Raw genomic sequence first — 15734 nt, 5'->3', positions numbered from 1 at the left:
AATTTTTTTTTAAGTGGTCTGAAAGGTATAACACATTCACAAATGAGTGCAATTTGATGATGGTACACAAAGGTATTCACGACATGAATTCAGGGGTATGTATCAATTTTTAGCAACATGTTTTGTAGAGCACAGCAAACTAAACCTCAGAATGATTTCAGTTCCTTCCTGTTTTGTTGTAACCCAGGGGATCTTCCCAAACACCACTTAGAGCTTGGGCAAGAAAGCAAAACATAAGACAATGTTACAATCAGAAAAGTGTCTTCCACCATGAAGGTAAGGCTAGGTTAGAGATGGCTCCTGTGCCTGAAATAGAGAGAAGGCACATGTGGGATTGTAAACATTTCAAAGTGGAAGGCCGTCCAGCTGCACAGCAGTAGCTGGTGTGGCTAGAAACAGCAGGGAGTGTCTGGCTGGGAAATCCAAGGAGGCTCTGTATCATCACCTCCTCCCGAACCCAGAACACCCACACCTGGTCTGTGCCTCCACATCCTCCCTCCTCAAGGAGCAGGCACACTTGCAACCAAAGACCCTCAGCCTTTGACACACCCATTGTGCTGGGCACTGGGGACAGAACTACCAAACACCCCTAAACACCAGCAGGGATTTTTGCTTCTCTTATTTTCTTTTCATGAGGAAAGTACATTGCAGGTATATGTTCCTGCTCCCAGTCTCCTTAGCACAAGGCATACAAACGTGCATGAACCAGCACTGACTGGAGCAAAGACTCTGAATGCTGGTGCTACAGCAGATCCAACTGACCCACACCAGAATGAAGTGCTCTGGGTATAGAAAGAGGGCACTGAATTCAGCCTAACCATCTGATTAGGTAAAAGAACTTATCTTAGATGCTCCACATTGAGTAATGTTTCCATTTTCATTACCTGACTAGAACATAGGAAGCTTCTTAGAGCTTCTCTTAAAAAAAAAAGCCTCCTGGATGCTTATCTTCCTTCTGTTAAAGACTCTAAGAATTGCCAAGAGAAAAGCTCATTTGGTACAACTAAACCTTTTAAAGACTAATTACATTTCCTTGTTAAACCAGAATGTTCTATTTTATGGGTGTGAACACACCAAACCAGAAGGAGAACCAGAAACCATGACGTACCCTGGAACAGTTCTCTAAAACTCTGTTAGCAATTGCAGCTCATTCCACTGAAATCCCACACCTGGACCCTGGCAGAGGATTCAAGTTCAAAGCCAAGAAGAAAACAGGCCAATGGACAATGACCCCCTGCTCCAGCGCACCAGACAAGCCAGGGTGTTTTTTCCAGTTTGTCTCTCCCTACATTTGAAAACTCCCTGAAGACTGCTCCCTGCACCAGATGTGCTGAGCCCAAGCAGCACTGCAGCTACCCATGCAAAACCTCTTTTACTGCTGCTTCTTGCAAGCATGAGAAGCTCTCAGAGCCCCAGAGAAAATCTGGTTGAAATCCAGCAACATCAAGATGCATCACACAAATGCCAGCAAAGCTGGAGGGAGGCCGTGTGTGGGGCTGCTGCAACTCTTCCCTGTACTTGAGCTGTCTCCTGGGCACTGACATCTCATTCTGCTCTCACTGACAGGGATATGGGCTGCACTTCTGTTCTGCACTGGAAAACACGCTGCTTCTGCAGGAAAACCCTGGGGCCATGCAAGGGGACAAGGCAGGTGACACAGTGAACAAAACCTCACACTGGAAAATGTGGGAATGTTTACCTGGACTTCTGGGTCAAAAGAAAAGATGTTTTGTCTTCCATCATTTCTGCTCAGTTTGTTTAGTTGATCTGTTTCTCTTCCATACTAGGACAAAGAAAGGCATTGATTTAGTGCCTGGCCACACAGAAGCAAACACTCTTTACTGGGAAAGAACTGACACAAAACAAAATAACTATTTTTCAGGTTGCCTCTGTGATACATGAGCCAATGCAAAGCACTGACATGGTACAAGGACAGTGCAGAGATGTGGCTGTGCTGAAGGAAAAAGCAGGAAGAAGCAGGCAAGCACACTTGGAGGTGAGGAACAAGCAGCCTCAAACCATGGGTGAGACAGACAGGAGGGATAACAGAGACCCCACCACCAGGACTTGGTGCCTGCCCAGCTCCCCCAGAGCTGGAGACACAGAAAGCAGAAAATCCCTCTCCCAGATAAGCTGGACAGAAGTAGATGTGGGTGGGGAGAGTGATCCTGCAAACACAATACCTTCATCAGCTCTGGATGCATGCTTCTCTCCAGGCTCTCCAGGATGTTCTCTGACTTTCCCTGCGTGCTTGCTTCATCATCTGCAAGGACACAAGAAACAGATGTTCAAAACAACTGCAGGAGCAGCACTCTGCCAGAAAGCATCCTGCAGTATTTGCTAACAATAGCACAGAAACAGTTACAGAGACTTTTCCATTCCTTGGGAGTAAGATTTTTCCATGCATTACCAGTATCAAAGTGTCCTATTGCAGTTTGCTAGGTCTGTCCAAAGCAGAACTTCACAGAGCCAATTTTCCAGGAGCCCTGAAACTTTGCCATGGATTTCCCTTCCAGAAGAAGGGTCACATTTCCCTCCACTTTTATTCCTCAGACTATCATCTGTGTTATACTAAGCCCCTTTGCATAATACTGTGTGTCAGCCACAATTCTTGCTTTAAATACAGTACAGCATGCACTTCTCCAGGCACACCGCGGGAGAAGGGAGGTGTTTGTTTACAAACTGACCTTGCACAGATTCCACAGCATCTTTCTTCTCTTGCACCAAACTCTCAGTATTGCTTTGAATGATCTTCCTCAGAGTTACCAGCCATTCCTCCATCTCCTGCTCAGTTTCAGCTGCCAGATAGTGGCTGTACTTGTCTATTGTCTTCAGCTCAAATGCATAGCGGCGCATCTTGGGACACTGAACAACAAAAAGAGATTTATATTACATTTTCCTCAACAACCCAACACAGTACTTGCTACACAGCTCCTCTCTGGGAAAGGCATGCTGAGCTGAAACACAAAACACAAGGCAGGCACCCTCCCTGACACAGCAATCTGGCTGCAATCACAGTGTGCTTTGTGGCTTGAGCAGTGCACAGGTCCATGGCCAGCTACTCCAAGTGAAGGAAAGCCAGACTGGAGCACAGACATTGCACCAAGGAGCAGGACCAAGCTCCTTCTGATGTCACCAGACCTTTAATATTTACCCAGAGAAACCAGGAGCTGGATTTGTCTGACATGGTAAGTAATACTGCACTCTAGGACACTTAGAGGCATCTATCTTTAAAAAGCAAGTGGTACATTGCAGCTTTTTGAAGCTGTGCTGGCCTTTAAACAGCATTTTCCAACCAGAAGCCAAGGCAAATCTGATGCAACTTGGGAAATACATCCCACAGATCACTGAGGTGTGTGCATTATTGCTTTTACTGTGTTCAGAAAGATAAATGGAAACTCACAGCTCTGACTCATCCATGCTGAAGGAAACCACTGGGGTAATTTAAGCCACCCTGCACCACACTCAGTGCTTGCAGCTTCTGCAGAGACAGCAAGGGCAGAGGGCAGAGCAGTAATCCACTGCTGCACCTCACTCTAGCACAGCTAAGCAAACCCAGGATGGAGACCTGCACAAATTACCTGCTCCTAAAACCTTATGACCCCTGAGTAGATCCTGAATTCCAAAGGACTACATGCTTGCATGGATTATCAAGACGTAGCTTAAGAAACAAGAAACAGGAGCAAGCAGCAATTAGAGGAGGAAGGTGCCCCAGATAAAGTAATATCATTTACTTACTGGCCTGTTGATCAGTTTAGCTGACCAGCTTTGGGCTAGTTTGCAATTCCATGCCTTCAGACCTCAGAGAGCAGGTCTGTCTCAGAGCCAGCAATCCATAAGCCCATGCAAAGCCACACAGAAAGGACACCTACCTGAACCACATCATTGCAAGCATCCAAGAAAATGCAGCCTTTGGATTCTTTTGAAATTTTCTCATCTTTGTAAGAATTCAGAATATAGGAGCCATCTGTGAGCTGTGACAAGTAAAAATACCTCCTCTTGAATACCTGTAAAAATACAAATTCTTGTTCAGGCAAGTATTCACTCTGCTGTACATCACAAACCATGGCCATGGTTTCCACATCTGCCCTCCCTGCTATTGAGAAAAGACTGTAACACAAAACACAGCTGATCCTGGAGTGCTGCAGATTCACCCATTTGAATATGGTTTGCTTTTACAAAGAGAGATTTCCATCATCTTCTTTAATTTTAATGCCCTTGTTGTTAATGTAAGTTTGCCCATCTAAAGCAATGCCCCAGGGCTTCCAGCTCATCTCTCAGCTGTCTCCAGCCTCATTTATCTTTACAATCTGTGCAATACTGCACAGTAAATTCAGATGAGCAAAGTACTTGAAGATCCATCCCACCCTAAAGCAGGTATTTCCAGAGCCTTTTCATACAGACTTCAGTTAGACTTATAAAGCAATTGTCTGGAATACTTAGGAACAGACATGTGGAAATTCCTAGCACTCAAATGCAAGCCAAGGGACAATGCAATCCATTCAACTGCTTGGGTTTTTTGTGGCTTTGGGTTTGAGTTTTTTATTACAAACTTACTTTCATGATCTGGCCTTGGCTTAGTGTCGAATTCTTACATCAAAAACCAATAATTTCAGAATAAGTGTGCCTCTGTTTGTACTACTGATTTTTCATGGAGAAAAAAAAAAAGCAAAAAAGCTCTCCAGTATCTCTGAACACCTTTCTTAATGCCTGTCATCCAAAAGCTACTGGACTATAATTCAGGAGAGCATTTTGGCAGCAATTGTGGTAGCAGCATATGCTGTAAGGAGCAGGGTGCATTTCACAGTTGCTGGGTATCTGTGTTAGGAGAATCATGAAGGAAGCCAGCCCAAGCAGCACTGCAAGTATTTCTACTGTTCTGTCTACCTGGAAGATCTGTGAATCAACACAGCATTTTTCATCCCACATGAGAGATCACAAGTAATTTCCTGTTTCTGTCATGACTGACACTAGCACATGTTCAGCAAACCCACTGCAGAGAACTGGGAGGGAGCATCGTGCCCTGAACCACAACCCATCCCTTCTGAGAGGTAACCTCTGGCCTCATTTGGATGACTAATTAGCTGTGGAAATGCTCCACGGGCTGCTGAGCTTTAAGTTTTATAAGATTTAACTAAGCCTTTGGTTCAACAGAGCATAGAGATACATGGAAAGCTAAGGATGTGAAGCATTAATCCAGCCTAAACACTGATTTAGCACTTCACTGAAGCAATCTCAGGAATTTTGGCAGTGGATGCTACAGAAACCCATGACAGATCTCTGTCTAGATATTACAGGCTTGATATCCCTTGTGGTTATGGGATTTCATGCTAAACAGTTTGTATTTGCTGAACTCTGTTCAAAAGCAAATGCAGAATCAAACAGCAAACACTATTCCTGTGATCTTCCCCCAGTGCAAGCACTGCTGTCAGAAATCACTGTCAGAAGATTATGATCACTTGAAATTTATACTATAAACCTGTGAACAGAGGGAACATCCCCTCTGATCAGGCTACAGGAGCTGCTGGTGAGCACTGAGATTGCAGAGGGAGGGCTAGAGAACTGGGGAAGTGTATTTGGGCAGAGGGGACAGAAGGACAATCCTGATGCTGTGGCTGTAACCTGGGCCACCAACACACTGCAAACCAGAGAGGGAGAGCTGAGCCAAACCAGGGCAGCTCTCTGCAGAGGAAAGGGTGCCCTGAAATAAAGGGAGGCAGCTGTAGCCTGATGAGTTTGCTTGTGGTTCAGCTCTCCACAGAGCACACTCTGCACACGCTTAGCAACAGTGTGAGACACCAACAGCCCAGCAGAGAACCAGCACTGACAAGAGGGACCCATCACAGCAGCCTCTCAAGTGGTGGTAAGGCTGAAGGGGCCACAGTCCTCACCTTTCACACAACACCTCTGAGGCACATGTGAAAGACACAGCTCAGAGAACAGCTACTGATTCTCAGTACTTTGATATCAGAGTTTCACTGGAGACCCTGGATCTCATTAATTGAACTGAAGCCAGTGTAGGTCAGGTCTGAGGTGCAGGGCACTGAGACCAATACCACCAGAGGCTCAGCCTAGAACTGACCCAACTGACTACTTTGAGCACAAGTGATACCACCTCCAGAAGTTTCAGGGGAAAATGTTGCTTTAAGCTTGCTTGGAAAAGCAGAGGATCAGAAAACCCTTTTCTGTCTATCACCTTCAAGCCCATTTTAAAACTCAGATTAAAATTAGCCCTATGAACAGCCCTGTTCCACTTCCCCTGAAAGCATAACTCATTGAATCAAACCTTGGAACAGTTTGGCTTTTTGAGATTTTTAAAATATATCCTTACAAAGCAGCCTTGCTGCAGCCATCCCCCAGCTGTAGCATTGAGCTAAACTCCCTAACAATCCCTGTGTGCTGCATGGTGGGACTGCAGACACACTCACTGCCACAGCTAAAACCTGTGGTGGAGCTACCAAAAATCTCTGCATAACCTAAGCAATGTCACACTGGATTATGAAGAGCAGAGAACAGGAGACAAGGCAGCTGCTGCTTTTAGGTCAGTAATGCTACATCTCTACAGTGATATCACCCCTGCTTTAAAAGCAAAGATTTATCATTTTATTTTAAAGCTGGCCTCTCTACATGTTTCCAACCAGCAAGGAAACAATCAATTCAGAAAGCTGTCTTTGCAGGGCAGCTGTTTCCTCTCCTGGGCCTCAGCTGCTCATCCAGAAAACAATCTTGCTTTCCTAGAACATGCTTCACCTTTTTGGTTCACTTGCCTGTCATGGACGTGATCAGTCTTACATGCTGGGGAGGGGAGGGTCAGAAACTGCTGCCAGACTGGGTTTTCCAGTCCACCATGGGATACAAGGGGGCAGATGCCCATCCAAACCCAAACCCAGCTTTGGAGATGTGGCCTGAACTTCACCTCACCTTCATGGTAACAGTGATGGTGCTGTTGACATTTGCTTTGTGCAGCCAGCCCTGCTTTATCACGCCACCCTTCTGGGAGCACAGGGAAGAGGAATCCTGAAAGACAGCAAGCAATCATAAAAAGAGGAGGTGAGGTAAACTGTTTCCATACAGGAAATTCCCCTTGGACAAAGGGATTTGTCCACCCTGGGAAGCAATACCATTTTAACTACAGAAATACAGTGGTATGTAGAATGTATGTGCAACAGGTACAGCTATGCATAGAGTGTACACCAAAAAAAAAAAAAAAAAAAAAAAATCAGGGATATTCCTTTCCAATAAAGAGGTAAAACAGGCTAGATAGGGTCACCTTTAAAAAAAAAAAAAAAAAAGACTACATCAATTCTGATAGAGCTCCACAGTGATTTTGCAATGAGGCAATGGAGGCCTCCTGGTTCTTATGCAGCATTTCAATACTTGAGGAAGATGGAAATTTTCAAGATGGCCTGTTTAGGAAGTTGCAAAATGCAGAACTGAACGTTTCCTGTCATTTCCTTTTGTCAGTCTCACATTTTAAATTTCAGCAAAAACCACCAAACCCAGCAAAGTAACTGAAATGTAACTGGCTGATTTCACATTTACCAAACCCACAGAGTTTCAAGGGACCCAACCAGGCTGCTCTTGGCACACCAGATGGGGTTTCCATCTGCTCCTGTGCCATGGTCCCAGACAAAGAATGGCTCTCCATTCATACCTAACCATGACCTCCAGTGGGGAGGGAAATGAGAGCCCAAAGTGATGAAAAAATCTCACCCTGGGGCTCCTGTGACTCAGCAGCAGAGGCAGCCCCAGCCTGCCCTGCTGGGCCAGGAAAGATGCAGGGCTCTGCTTTAGAGAGCCTGCTGCATCCAAAGGCTTCACTCTTCTCATGTCAAACTTCCAGAGTAAATGTTCTGCTACTTTATTTCCCTGGACAAAACAACCCATGACTTCTCCCTTATAATGGTTCACCTTTTTTCATCAAGAGATTTCTTCTACTTGAATTTCCATTACACAATTCTAATGCAAATGCTCTGTCAGGAAACGGTAACAAAATCCTTTAGATATGACCATGCCAAAAGATATAAACCTCAAAACATCTGTGGGAGCACTTGGACTACTCTTCCACAACAAACCTCAGTAACTTCTCTTGTTTGAGTATTTGGGACACTGGCCAGAAGAAGAAAGGTCTCCAAATTTTGATAGCGTATTTTTGTCCTTTTGCTTTTTTGGAAGCATGCTGATAACAGTGCACAGCAATGTCTCCAGCCCAGAGCAGATATTTTTTAAGAGGCAGCACCTCAAGTTACTGATGTAATGCAAACTAACAACATAACAAAAAAAAAGATTAAGGCCAAACTTGACAAAACATTTCAATTTATAAAGAAGCAAATGCAGTCCAGACCTGAGGTGTGCTAGGACACATCCTGATAATTTGAGAAATGTATATGAAATAGCACTTCCAAATCTTTAGCTCTGCAACAAAGTTCCCCTTTCTTCTGCAATTTCTCAGCAGCAACATAGTGGTGCCATGGGAATTTTAAACATCTGGGCTAAACCCTCCCCTTTGTAAACAAAAACTTCCTAATATCACCTGCATGGATTAATCTCCACGTGGTACTTGAAACAGAAAAGCACTGCCCATCCCTTCTGTAGCAAATGTGATATGCTTGGGCAGGAAACATGGCATCTGCACCATCCAAAATAACCACCAGGTCTGAGATGTCCCTGCTGGCAGAACCCCAGCTCACCCCCACAGAGGAGCTCCAGGGCTGCAATTCCCAGCTGAGCACAAAGATGCCACTTCCAGAGGAAGCAAACACCTCCCAGCACTGGCACAGGATGTGCAGAGCAGGACTGACACACTGTCAGCAGGGTGGGTCCAAGTCACTGATGAAAAATTGCAAGTTATGTGGTAAACCACAAAACTTTCTAAGAGGAGAAGCCCAGAATCACAGTGTAGTGGAAAAACAGACTGCCCAGTTTTAGTTCTGGACATGAAGAGTTTTCCTTAGTAACTACTTGGCTTCCTTTTTTTCCTCTTCCTATGATGCTCTGTTTCAAGGGAAAAAACCATGATAATCTTCCAGATAACTTAGGAGACCCTTGGCTCCAAGAGAATATCTTGTCATACTTTGAAATAAACCACTACCTCACTTTTTATCCCATTTTCACAGCAGAAAGCAACCCACCAGAAAACTTCCTAGGAACTGAATTCTGGCTTTGCCTTGCAAAATTAACTTCTTAATGTATTCCCACTTTTTTAACAGGAATACATTAAAAAAAAAAAAAAAAAAAAACCACAACCTTTTCCTTACCTCATCCTTTTCAAAGTCTTCATCAATTTCAAACACATGGCTTGGAATCTTGTCTGGCCTAAAGGATTTGCTGAAATTACAACACATTTTCATGTTTAATGAGTGGAATATGAAGGTCGTATGAGCCAGCAGCTGATGCAGGATCCAGAAGCAAGAGCCAAAGTGCAGGCTACAGAGCACAGAAGATAAATTGCAAGAGACCTACAGCTCCTTACAGCTGGGGAAAGCTAAGTTCTGAGTGCATTTCATGGAAATTAGGCACAAGCAGTCTGTAATTAGCTTTCTCTTGTTAGCTCTTGTATTCTGCAGAGTCTTTGCTGACTTGCATTATGGAACAAAGAGAGAGCACTCTGGTTTATCTTCCATCTTTACCAAAAAAAGAAGCAGAATCAGACTACAAGATTATTTTAAAATTTTAACATTATTTGATCAACAGTATGACTCTATTGCTGCCTCACATCCCCTCGAGACCTTCAGGAGAGATCCACTACATCCAATTAAGAAGAAAAAGCATTTAACAAGCTTCCAGCACATGAACAGCCTGGACAGGGGTCCAGACATGCCCAGAGTATGGGCAGTGAGCAGAGCAGGCACGCGACACAGAAAACAACAATGCAGCAGAAATCTGAGATGGATGTGCCTGTCTGAAAAACCCAACTAGCCCTGGAGCTGGAAGCACTGGCACAGCACTGGCACAGCCCAGAGTTTCCAAGCACACAACTCCCCAGCAGTGCCAGCAGCAATAACACATCACCCTCTCTGTGCTGGGGCACAAGGAGAATCTGCTTGGCCTGTGTGAGGCACACAGGGAACATCAGCCCAGTGGGACAATGAGGCTCCTGGGCACTGCCAACACTATTTATCCTGCCCAGGGTCTGGCTGCACTCTGTCCTCATGCCACATGGAGGGAGTGTCACACACTGGCAGGTGGGATGTGAAGCCCTGACCCACAGCACTGTGGACACCCCCTGGCAGAGCTGAGGGACAATGGCCTGCCAACACAAACCTCTGGCTTAACCTGCAGGGTGACATGGCTCTGCAGGAGAGGCTGCTCGTGGGACAGGCATCAGGGAAAGGGCAGAGTGCTCCTGCTGAGGCCCGTGATCACACGTCTGCATTCCAAGGGAGCATGACACTTACCATGGCAACATCCGAAAGTCTCCCGAGTATTCCTCATACTTGTAGTTTACCACGAGCCAGTCGGAGCTGTAGGTTTTAATGCACTGAAAGGAAAACAATACAGCTCTTAGAAAGCTACAGCAAGCCAAGCAAAGCCCAGCACCAGTCTGAGAGCTTACACACTGCAGGGTGAGGTAAGCACAAGCGGGAAGGGCATGGGCAAGGCTGCTTCACTTGCTTCATGTAGCAATGCAGAATTTCATAAGGAACCTTTTCAGCACAGAGACAAAAATCACACAGCATCTGGCCTGCCACACAGCTACAGATTTTGGGTTTACATCACATTTACATCCAAGGCTCTAAAAAAGGAGCAGTGATTTGGGAGGAGACTGTTCTCCAAAACTTTTCTGTCCTCAGAAACAGCGCATCTAACTCCACACGACCATCGCTTTTTGTTCCACTGCACTCGAAGGGAATGGTCCTGGAGAGCAGCACTTCACAACAAACCCACAGCACTCCAGATGCTCCAGGGAGGTTGTGGATCCCCTCCTTGTCAGGCAGGTGGTGCAAAGCCACACTCACTCCTTGGCTGTGTCCAAAAGCCACTGCAAAGACACTCTGCACATGAGAGCTCTCCTGTGCAGCAGGTCGGGCAGTGCTGCCCCCAGGGAAAAGCCCAGGGAGCCGCAGTGCTGCGGATCAGGAGCTACAGCTGAGCATCCTGTCCAAGGGCTATCGAGTGCTGAATGCAGGTGTCACATGGGCTCTGCCCCTACCTCTTTGACAAAGAGACTCTGAGCTTTCTTTAGAGCATCTTCTGGCACTGTTGACTGGACAGTTCTTCTCTGCCGGCCAATGACCGAGATCTGCAGGAAAAAGGAGAACACTCCTTCAGCACAAACTCCATCTTCAGGGCTTCACATTCACTTCAAATAAATGTGGCGGGCCTAAGCCACCAGTTGGTCATTTTGGTTTTATGTGTCAGTAATGCAGCCAAAATTAACATGTGGTAAACGGTGGAAATTTTCCAAGGTAAGCAGGATGGGAGACGAGTGAGCCTCAAATATGGGAAACATCCAGAGCAAACTCACAGACACATCTTCAATTGGAAATATCAGGAGGTCCCGGAGGGGATCGCTGTAGATCTGAACTCTGCGCTGAAGGATCACGTTCTCATAGTCCAAGGGTTCCACCACTTTCGTTTTTTCCTGCGGGAAAAACAGATTACAAAAAATATTACGTATGAGTAACATCTAAAATAACCAGTAACTAGCATCTTGTGCTTAATTTCAAACTGTGTGACCACTGGACTGCCCATTACTCAGCACTCTGATGCTCCTGTGCTGCAGGTCACCACTGATGAACATGTTTTGCAGAGAGGAAAATGAGGAGTTAAGTTTGAAGCAATAAGCTACAGGAAGAAATGAAGCACTGTGCTGCTCTGTCTCAGCAGAGTCTTTAATTTCCTAATGGAGCAAGAAAGCCTGGACAGGCCATAACTTTAACAGCTGCAAGATCCAGCATCTCTATGTTTGAGCAGCTCATCTGTACAGCTTGGAAGCGACTCAGGAAGGCTCCTGAGCTGGCTCTGCTCAGCTCAGGCTGTTTTTGCTTGAGGAGTGGATGAGAGCTGTGCTCCCCCAGGAATGATGAGAGCAAGGCTGCGGGTACAACTGCCAGAGCAGGAATCTCAGCCCATGGAAGGAAGAACAGCATCCCTCTGGAAAGGCAGGAAAGCCCTCTCCATAAATCACACCCCAGACACAGCCAAAGGCTAGAGCCCAGTTTTAGTTTCACTCACATTTCAGGGAAGCAAGAGGAACTTCTCCAAAAATCCCTGGAGTCACAAGCAAAAGCTATTAGGAGAGCTTCATTACATTCCTTATTGTACCAAGTTTGTCTGTGTAACAAGTCCAGAAAATAGAACTTAGTAAAATTAGAAAAACAACTTCTGAGGCAGGCAAATGACATCTCAGCTGCCCAGCCTGACTTCAGGTTTCATGAGCAAGAGTCAGGCTCTCACCACTGCACTGTGAAAATCACACTTCAAACCAAAAGCCAACCAATGACTGTATAGAAGTGGTCATAATAAAACAAGAACCAAATTTTGACCCATCGAAACTTGTCTTGTTTTGAACCTTGACCAAAATCCTGATGCTCGGCCCTGCCACAGACAGTCTTTATGATGCCACGTGCCTCTGGACATGACATCCTTGCAGGACAACATGCTTGAGCTCTCCCCTCTCAGAAGAGGAACATCAGATGCTTCTCCATGGGCAGCAAGCATTACCCTCCAGGAAAATGGAGGGAGGAAAATGCTCACCATAACCAGTTAAAGATGGGAGTTAAAGATGAGACCAGTACAAGGTCTCTCGATGAACACAGTACAACCTGCAGCTTAAAAAAATGAGTGCCAAATGAAGACTGAAAGCTCAGCATTGTGTAACACCACTGGATGGACAGCCACACCACCTTGTTTGAGAGTCCAAACATCTCAATATTTTCTGTGACATGTGAGATAAGCAAGGAAGTCAACAGTGCTCTTCCATAACCAATCCTAGCTAAAGGTCCTGGGCCTCTTCTGTGCCTTTGGCTGCTCTGGCTCCTGGGATGCATTAATGAAACACCTCCTGCCTCAGACAGTTTTGCACTTAAAATGTCTCCTTTCCATGCTGCAGAAATCCAGCAGGAATTAGCTCAGTTATCTGAAAAAGTTCCCTTCTTAATCACTCTCTGAAAACTTTGCTTTACTGCTTGCACAGTCCTGAAAGGAACCTCACACTGCACAGATTACCAGAGAGAAAGACAAAGGTCAGTCAGCAGAGAGCCCAGGCTGGGTGCCAGAGCATCCAGGGGCTGCTGCCTGCTCCCTCAGCCAGGAGGGATTTGGGAATGGGGTGACAAATTCTGCCAGTCCCACTGCACACACAGAACTTCTTGCTTCTACATCCAATATCTGAAAAACCCAACAGGTATACAGAGAAAAGGAACTCATTTACTCTCAGTCAGTCCCATGCTTGTTAAATGCTTAATTGAATTTGGTTAATCATCTGAAACACAGGTCTTATTTCAGGATAGCACTGTGCACTTCTGAAAGTCTGTCGAGCTTTGCAAATTAATGTGAATTAACAGGACATCCATTTGCAGGTCTGGGGTCCCAAAGCTTGTCCTTCCCACGACAGCAGGCAGAGCCCCACAGAGCAGGCACACAGCTCTGCCAGCCTCTCTGATTCCCTGCAGCAATCCTGGCAAACCTCAGCAGCCTTGGTGGGTTAAAGCAGTGCCATGACCCTGAGAACTCACACCAGGCTCCCTCTCACCTTGTCCTGCAGCAGCTGTAACACTAAATTAGAGTCCCTCTGTGAGCCTTCCATATCTCTCTGGGAATGCACACCTTCCAAGCACACAGTATTTTTAGTCCTTTTTTGTTTTGCAACATGGTCCTGAAACTAGGACTGTGTTTCTAAAGCTGTCCTTTTAAAAAGTTGGGGCTTTGATGACATTCCTTTTCTAGATCTGATAGCTCTGATGACCAGCAAGACAAAGTCCTGGCAGTCATCCTCATGGGATTCAATGACAGCTGAAGGGTAAGAGCTGAAAAGGAGCCCAGATCCTCACATGAGATGTTGAAAATTCATAGAGCAGTGACTACAACAAATGCAAAAAAATCCATAAAACTTACTGCAGCCCTTCTAGTCTGGTGGATGTAATGATATTGGGAAAAAAGTGTGGAGCGGGCTGTGATCAATGTCTGAGAAACCAGTGCCAGACCTGTGACACACATCTGATGCCTGAGGGATGGAGGGATGTGCACTGGCACCCAGAAGGGTTCTGCAGCACCCAGAGAGGCATTTCTCCTCTGGAACTGTTAGAAATACAGTCCCTAGGGCTCCCCAGGGTGTGCAAATTCCCTGTCTCAGCACACAGCAGCCCTCCATCCCCTGCAGCTCAGTGTTGCACTGACCATGCTCACACCCAGCACATCACCCTGTGCCTCTCATGTCTCTAAAGCAAATCCAAAAGATGTAGGTCAAGCTGTTTGTTAGCAAAGCAGCTGCTGAAGGAAGGATGTGGCCTGGCTCCTGCCTGCCATGGAGGAAACACTCCTCCCTGCACCCCAAACTGTGCAGGCTGCCCAGCCAGCCAGGCATGCTCGTGTCCTGCAAACAGACCCATGGAGCAAGGAGGAAGCCATCCCAAATATTTGTTGCCCTTTTGACCCTTTGAGTCCATACACTCCCATCAGCCCAGAAATGCTGGAGATAAAGCTTTAAATGCTGGAAATGGGATTTCAAAGTCTTAGCTTCCCTGAAGGTTGACGTGTACAGCCCACACCACCCCAGGCTCAGACCACACTGCCCAGCACTGTCACAACAGCAGATGGCACCCACCAAAGTCATTACAAAAGCAGAGAAAAAACTATTACACTAAAGTAATTAGAGTCTTAGAAACCACAAATTCCTCCACAGGGGAAGCCAATACCCAAGTACAAAGAAATGCTGCCAGTCCGGCAACAAAATCAATCCATTTCTGCAGGAAAAAACGTGCAGTGCTGCCAAAGGCATCCTGCTCTGTAACACACAGCAGCTCTTCATCCAGGGCAGGCAGACACTGCACTGTGATGCTCCTGAGCTCCTCTGAGCTCCTGAGAACACAGCAGGGACGGGCTGGCCTGAGCTGTTCCTGTGGATGCAGCACCAAGCACACCCAGCACAGCATCCAGCCCAAAGCACTGCAGCTCACTGTGCTGGAATAAAAAACAAGTGAAATACCTCAGAGAAAAACAAGCGTGACTTTAAACAAAGATAACATGAGAGCAGTGCACCCTCCCAGATAAGTCACTCATCCCTCTATAAAAAACCTCAGGTTCAAGCCCCCCACACCAGCCTACTCCCAAAACCACACGCTGCTCTTGCTGTCCTCTGCTGCTGCCCCAGCACGGGGCTGTGCACAGGGCTGTGTGCTGTGCTGGAGCCTCATCCACGCTGGGTCACGAGGCTGCACTTGGACAGCAGCACAGGCAGAACAACAGCCTTCTATTGGAGTATTGACTCCCCACCACCAGAGAGTTGGCTGGCATTTGAACAGGAAATTCAGAGAAATTACTTCAACAGAAACATGCCCACAAACACCAACACAAGGCTCTGCCTTTGGCCAAGCACGAGCACAAAGAGCCCAGAATGAGGGAAAACCCAAGTAAGGTCCTTGTCCTCAGTGCCCTGCTTGTCCCACTGCCCTCCCCAAGACAGAAACCACCAGAGAGAGAGCACAGGAAAGGTTTAGCAAGGGAATTATCCATTAACAAAGAGGGGGATGCTTTAAGTCAGATTAAATTGTCACCTTTCTGCATCCATTTTG

General features: G+C 46.2%; 1 protein-coding gene across 2 annotated transcripts in view; it reads right to left on the bottom strand.

The window, feature by feature from the left end:
- The window catches only part of DOCK11 (dedicator of cytokinesis 11), a 75388-nt gene that overhangs the window by 47215 nt on the left and 12439 nt on the right, over window positions 1-15734 (bottom strand). For both annotated transcript variants that reach the window (XM_021548503.3, XM_077786513.1), the window contains exons 2-10: window positions 11468-11584; window positions 11153-11242; window positions 10398-10480; window positions 9258-9327; window positions 6922-7017; window positions 3873-4007; window positions 2688-2865; window positions 2184-2263; window positions 1700-1783 (exon numbers count right to left, since the gene is read on the bottom strand). In XM_021548503.3, coding sequence (XP_021404178.1) covers window positions 1700-1783; window positions 2184-2263; window positions 2688-2865; window positions 3873-4007; window positions 6922-7017; window positions 9258-9327; window positions 10398-10480; window positions 11153-11242; window positions 11468-11584 — 933 coding nt within the window. The remainder of the gene's footprint in view (window positions 1-1699; window positions 1784-2183; window positions 2264-2687; window positions 2866-3872; window positions 4008-6921; window positions 7018-9257; window positions 9328-10397; window positions 10481-11152; window positions 11243-11467; window positions 11585-15734) is intronic.

Source organism: Lonchura striata, chromosome 14 (genome assembly GCF_046129695.1).
Source record: "Lonchura striata isolate bLonStr1 chromosome 14, bLonStr1.mat, whole genome shotgun sequence".
Lineage (NCBI taxonomy): Eukaryota > Metazoa > Chordata > Aves > Passeriformes > Estrildidae > Lonchura > Lonchura striata.
Note: the sequence above shows the minus strand (reverse complement) of the source record. Positions and strands in the feature narration are given on the sequence as shown.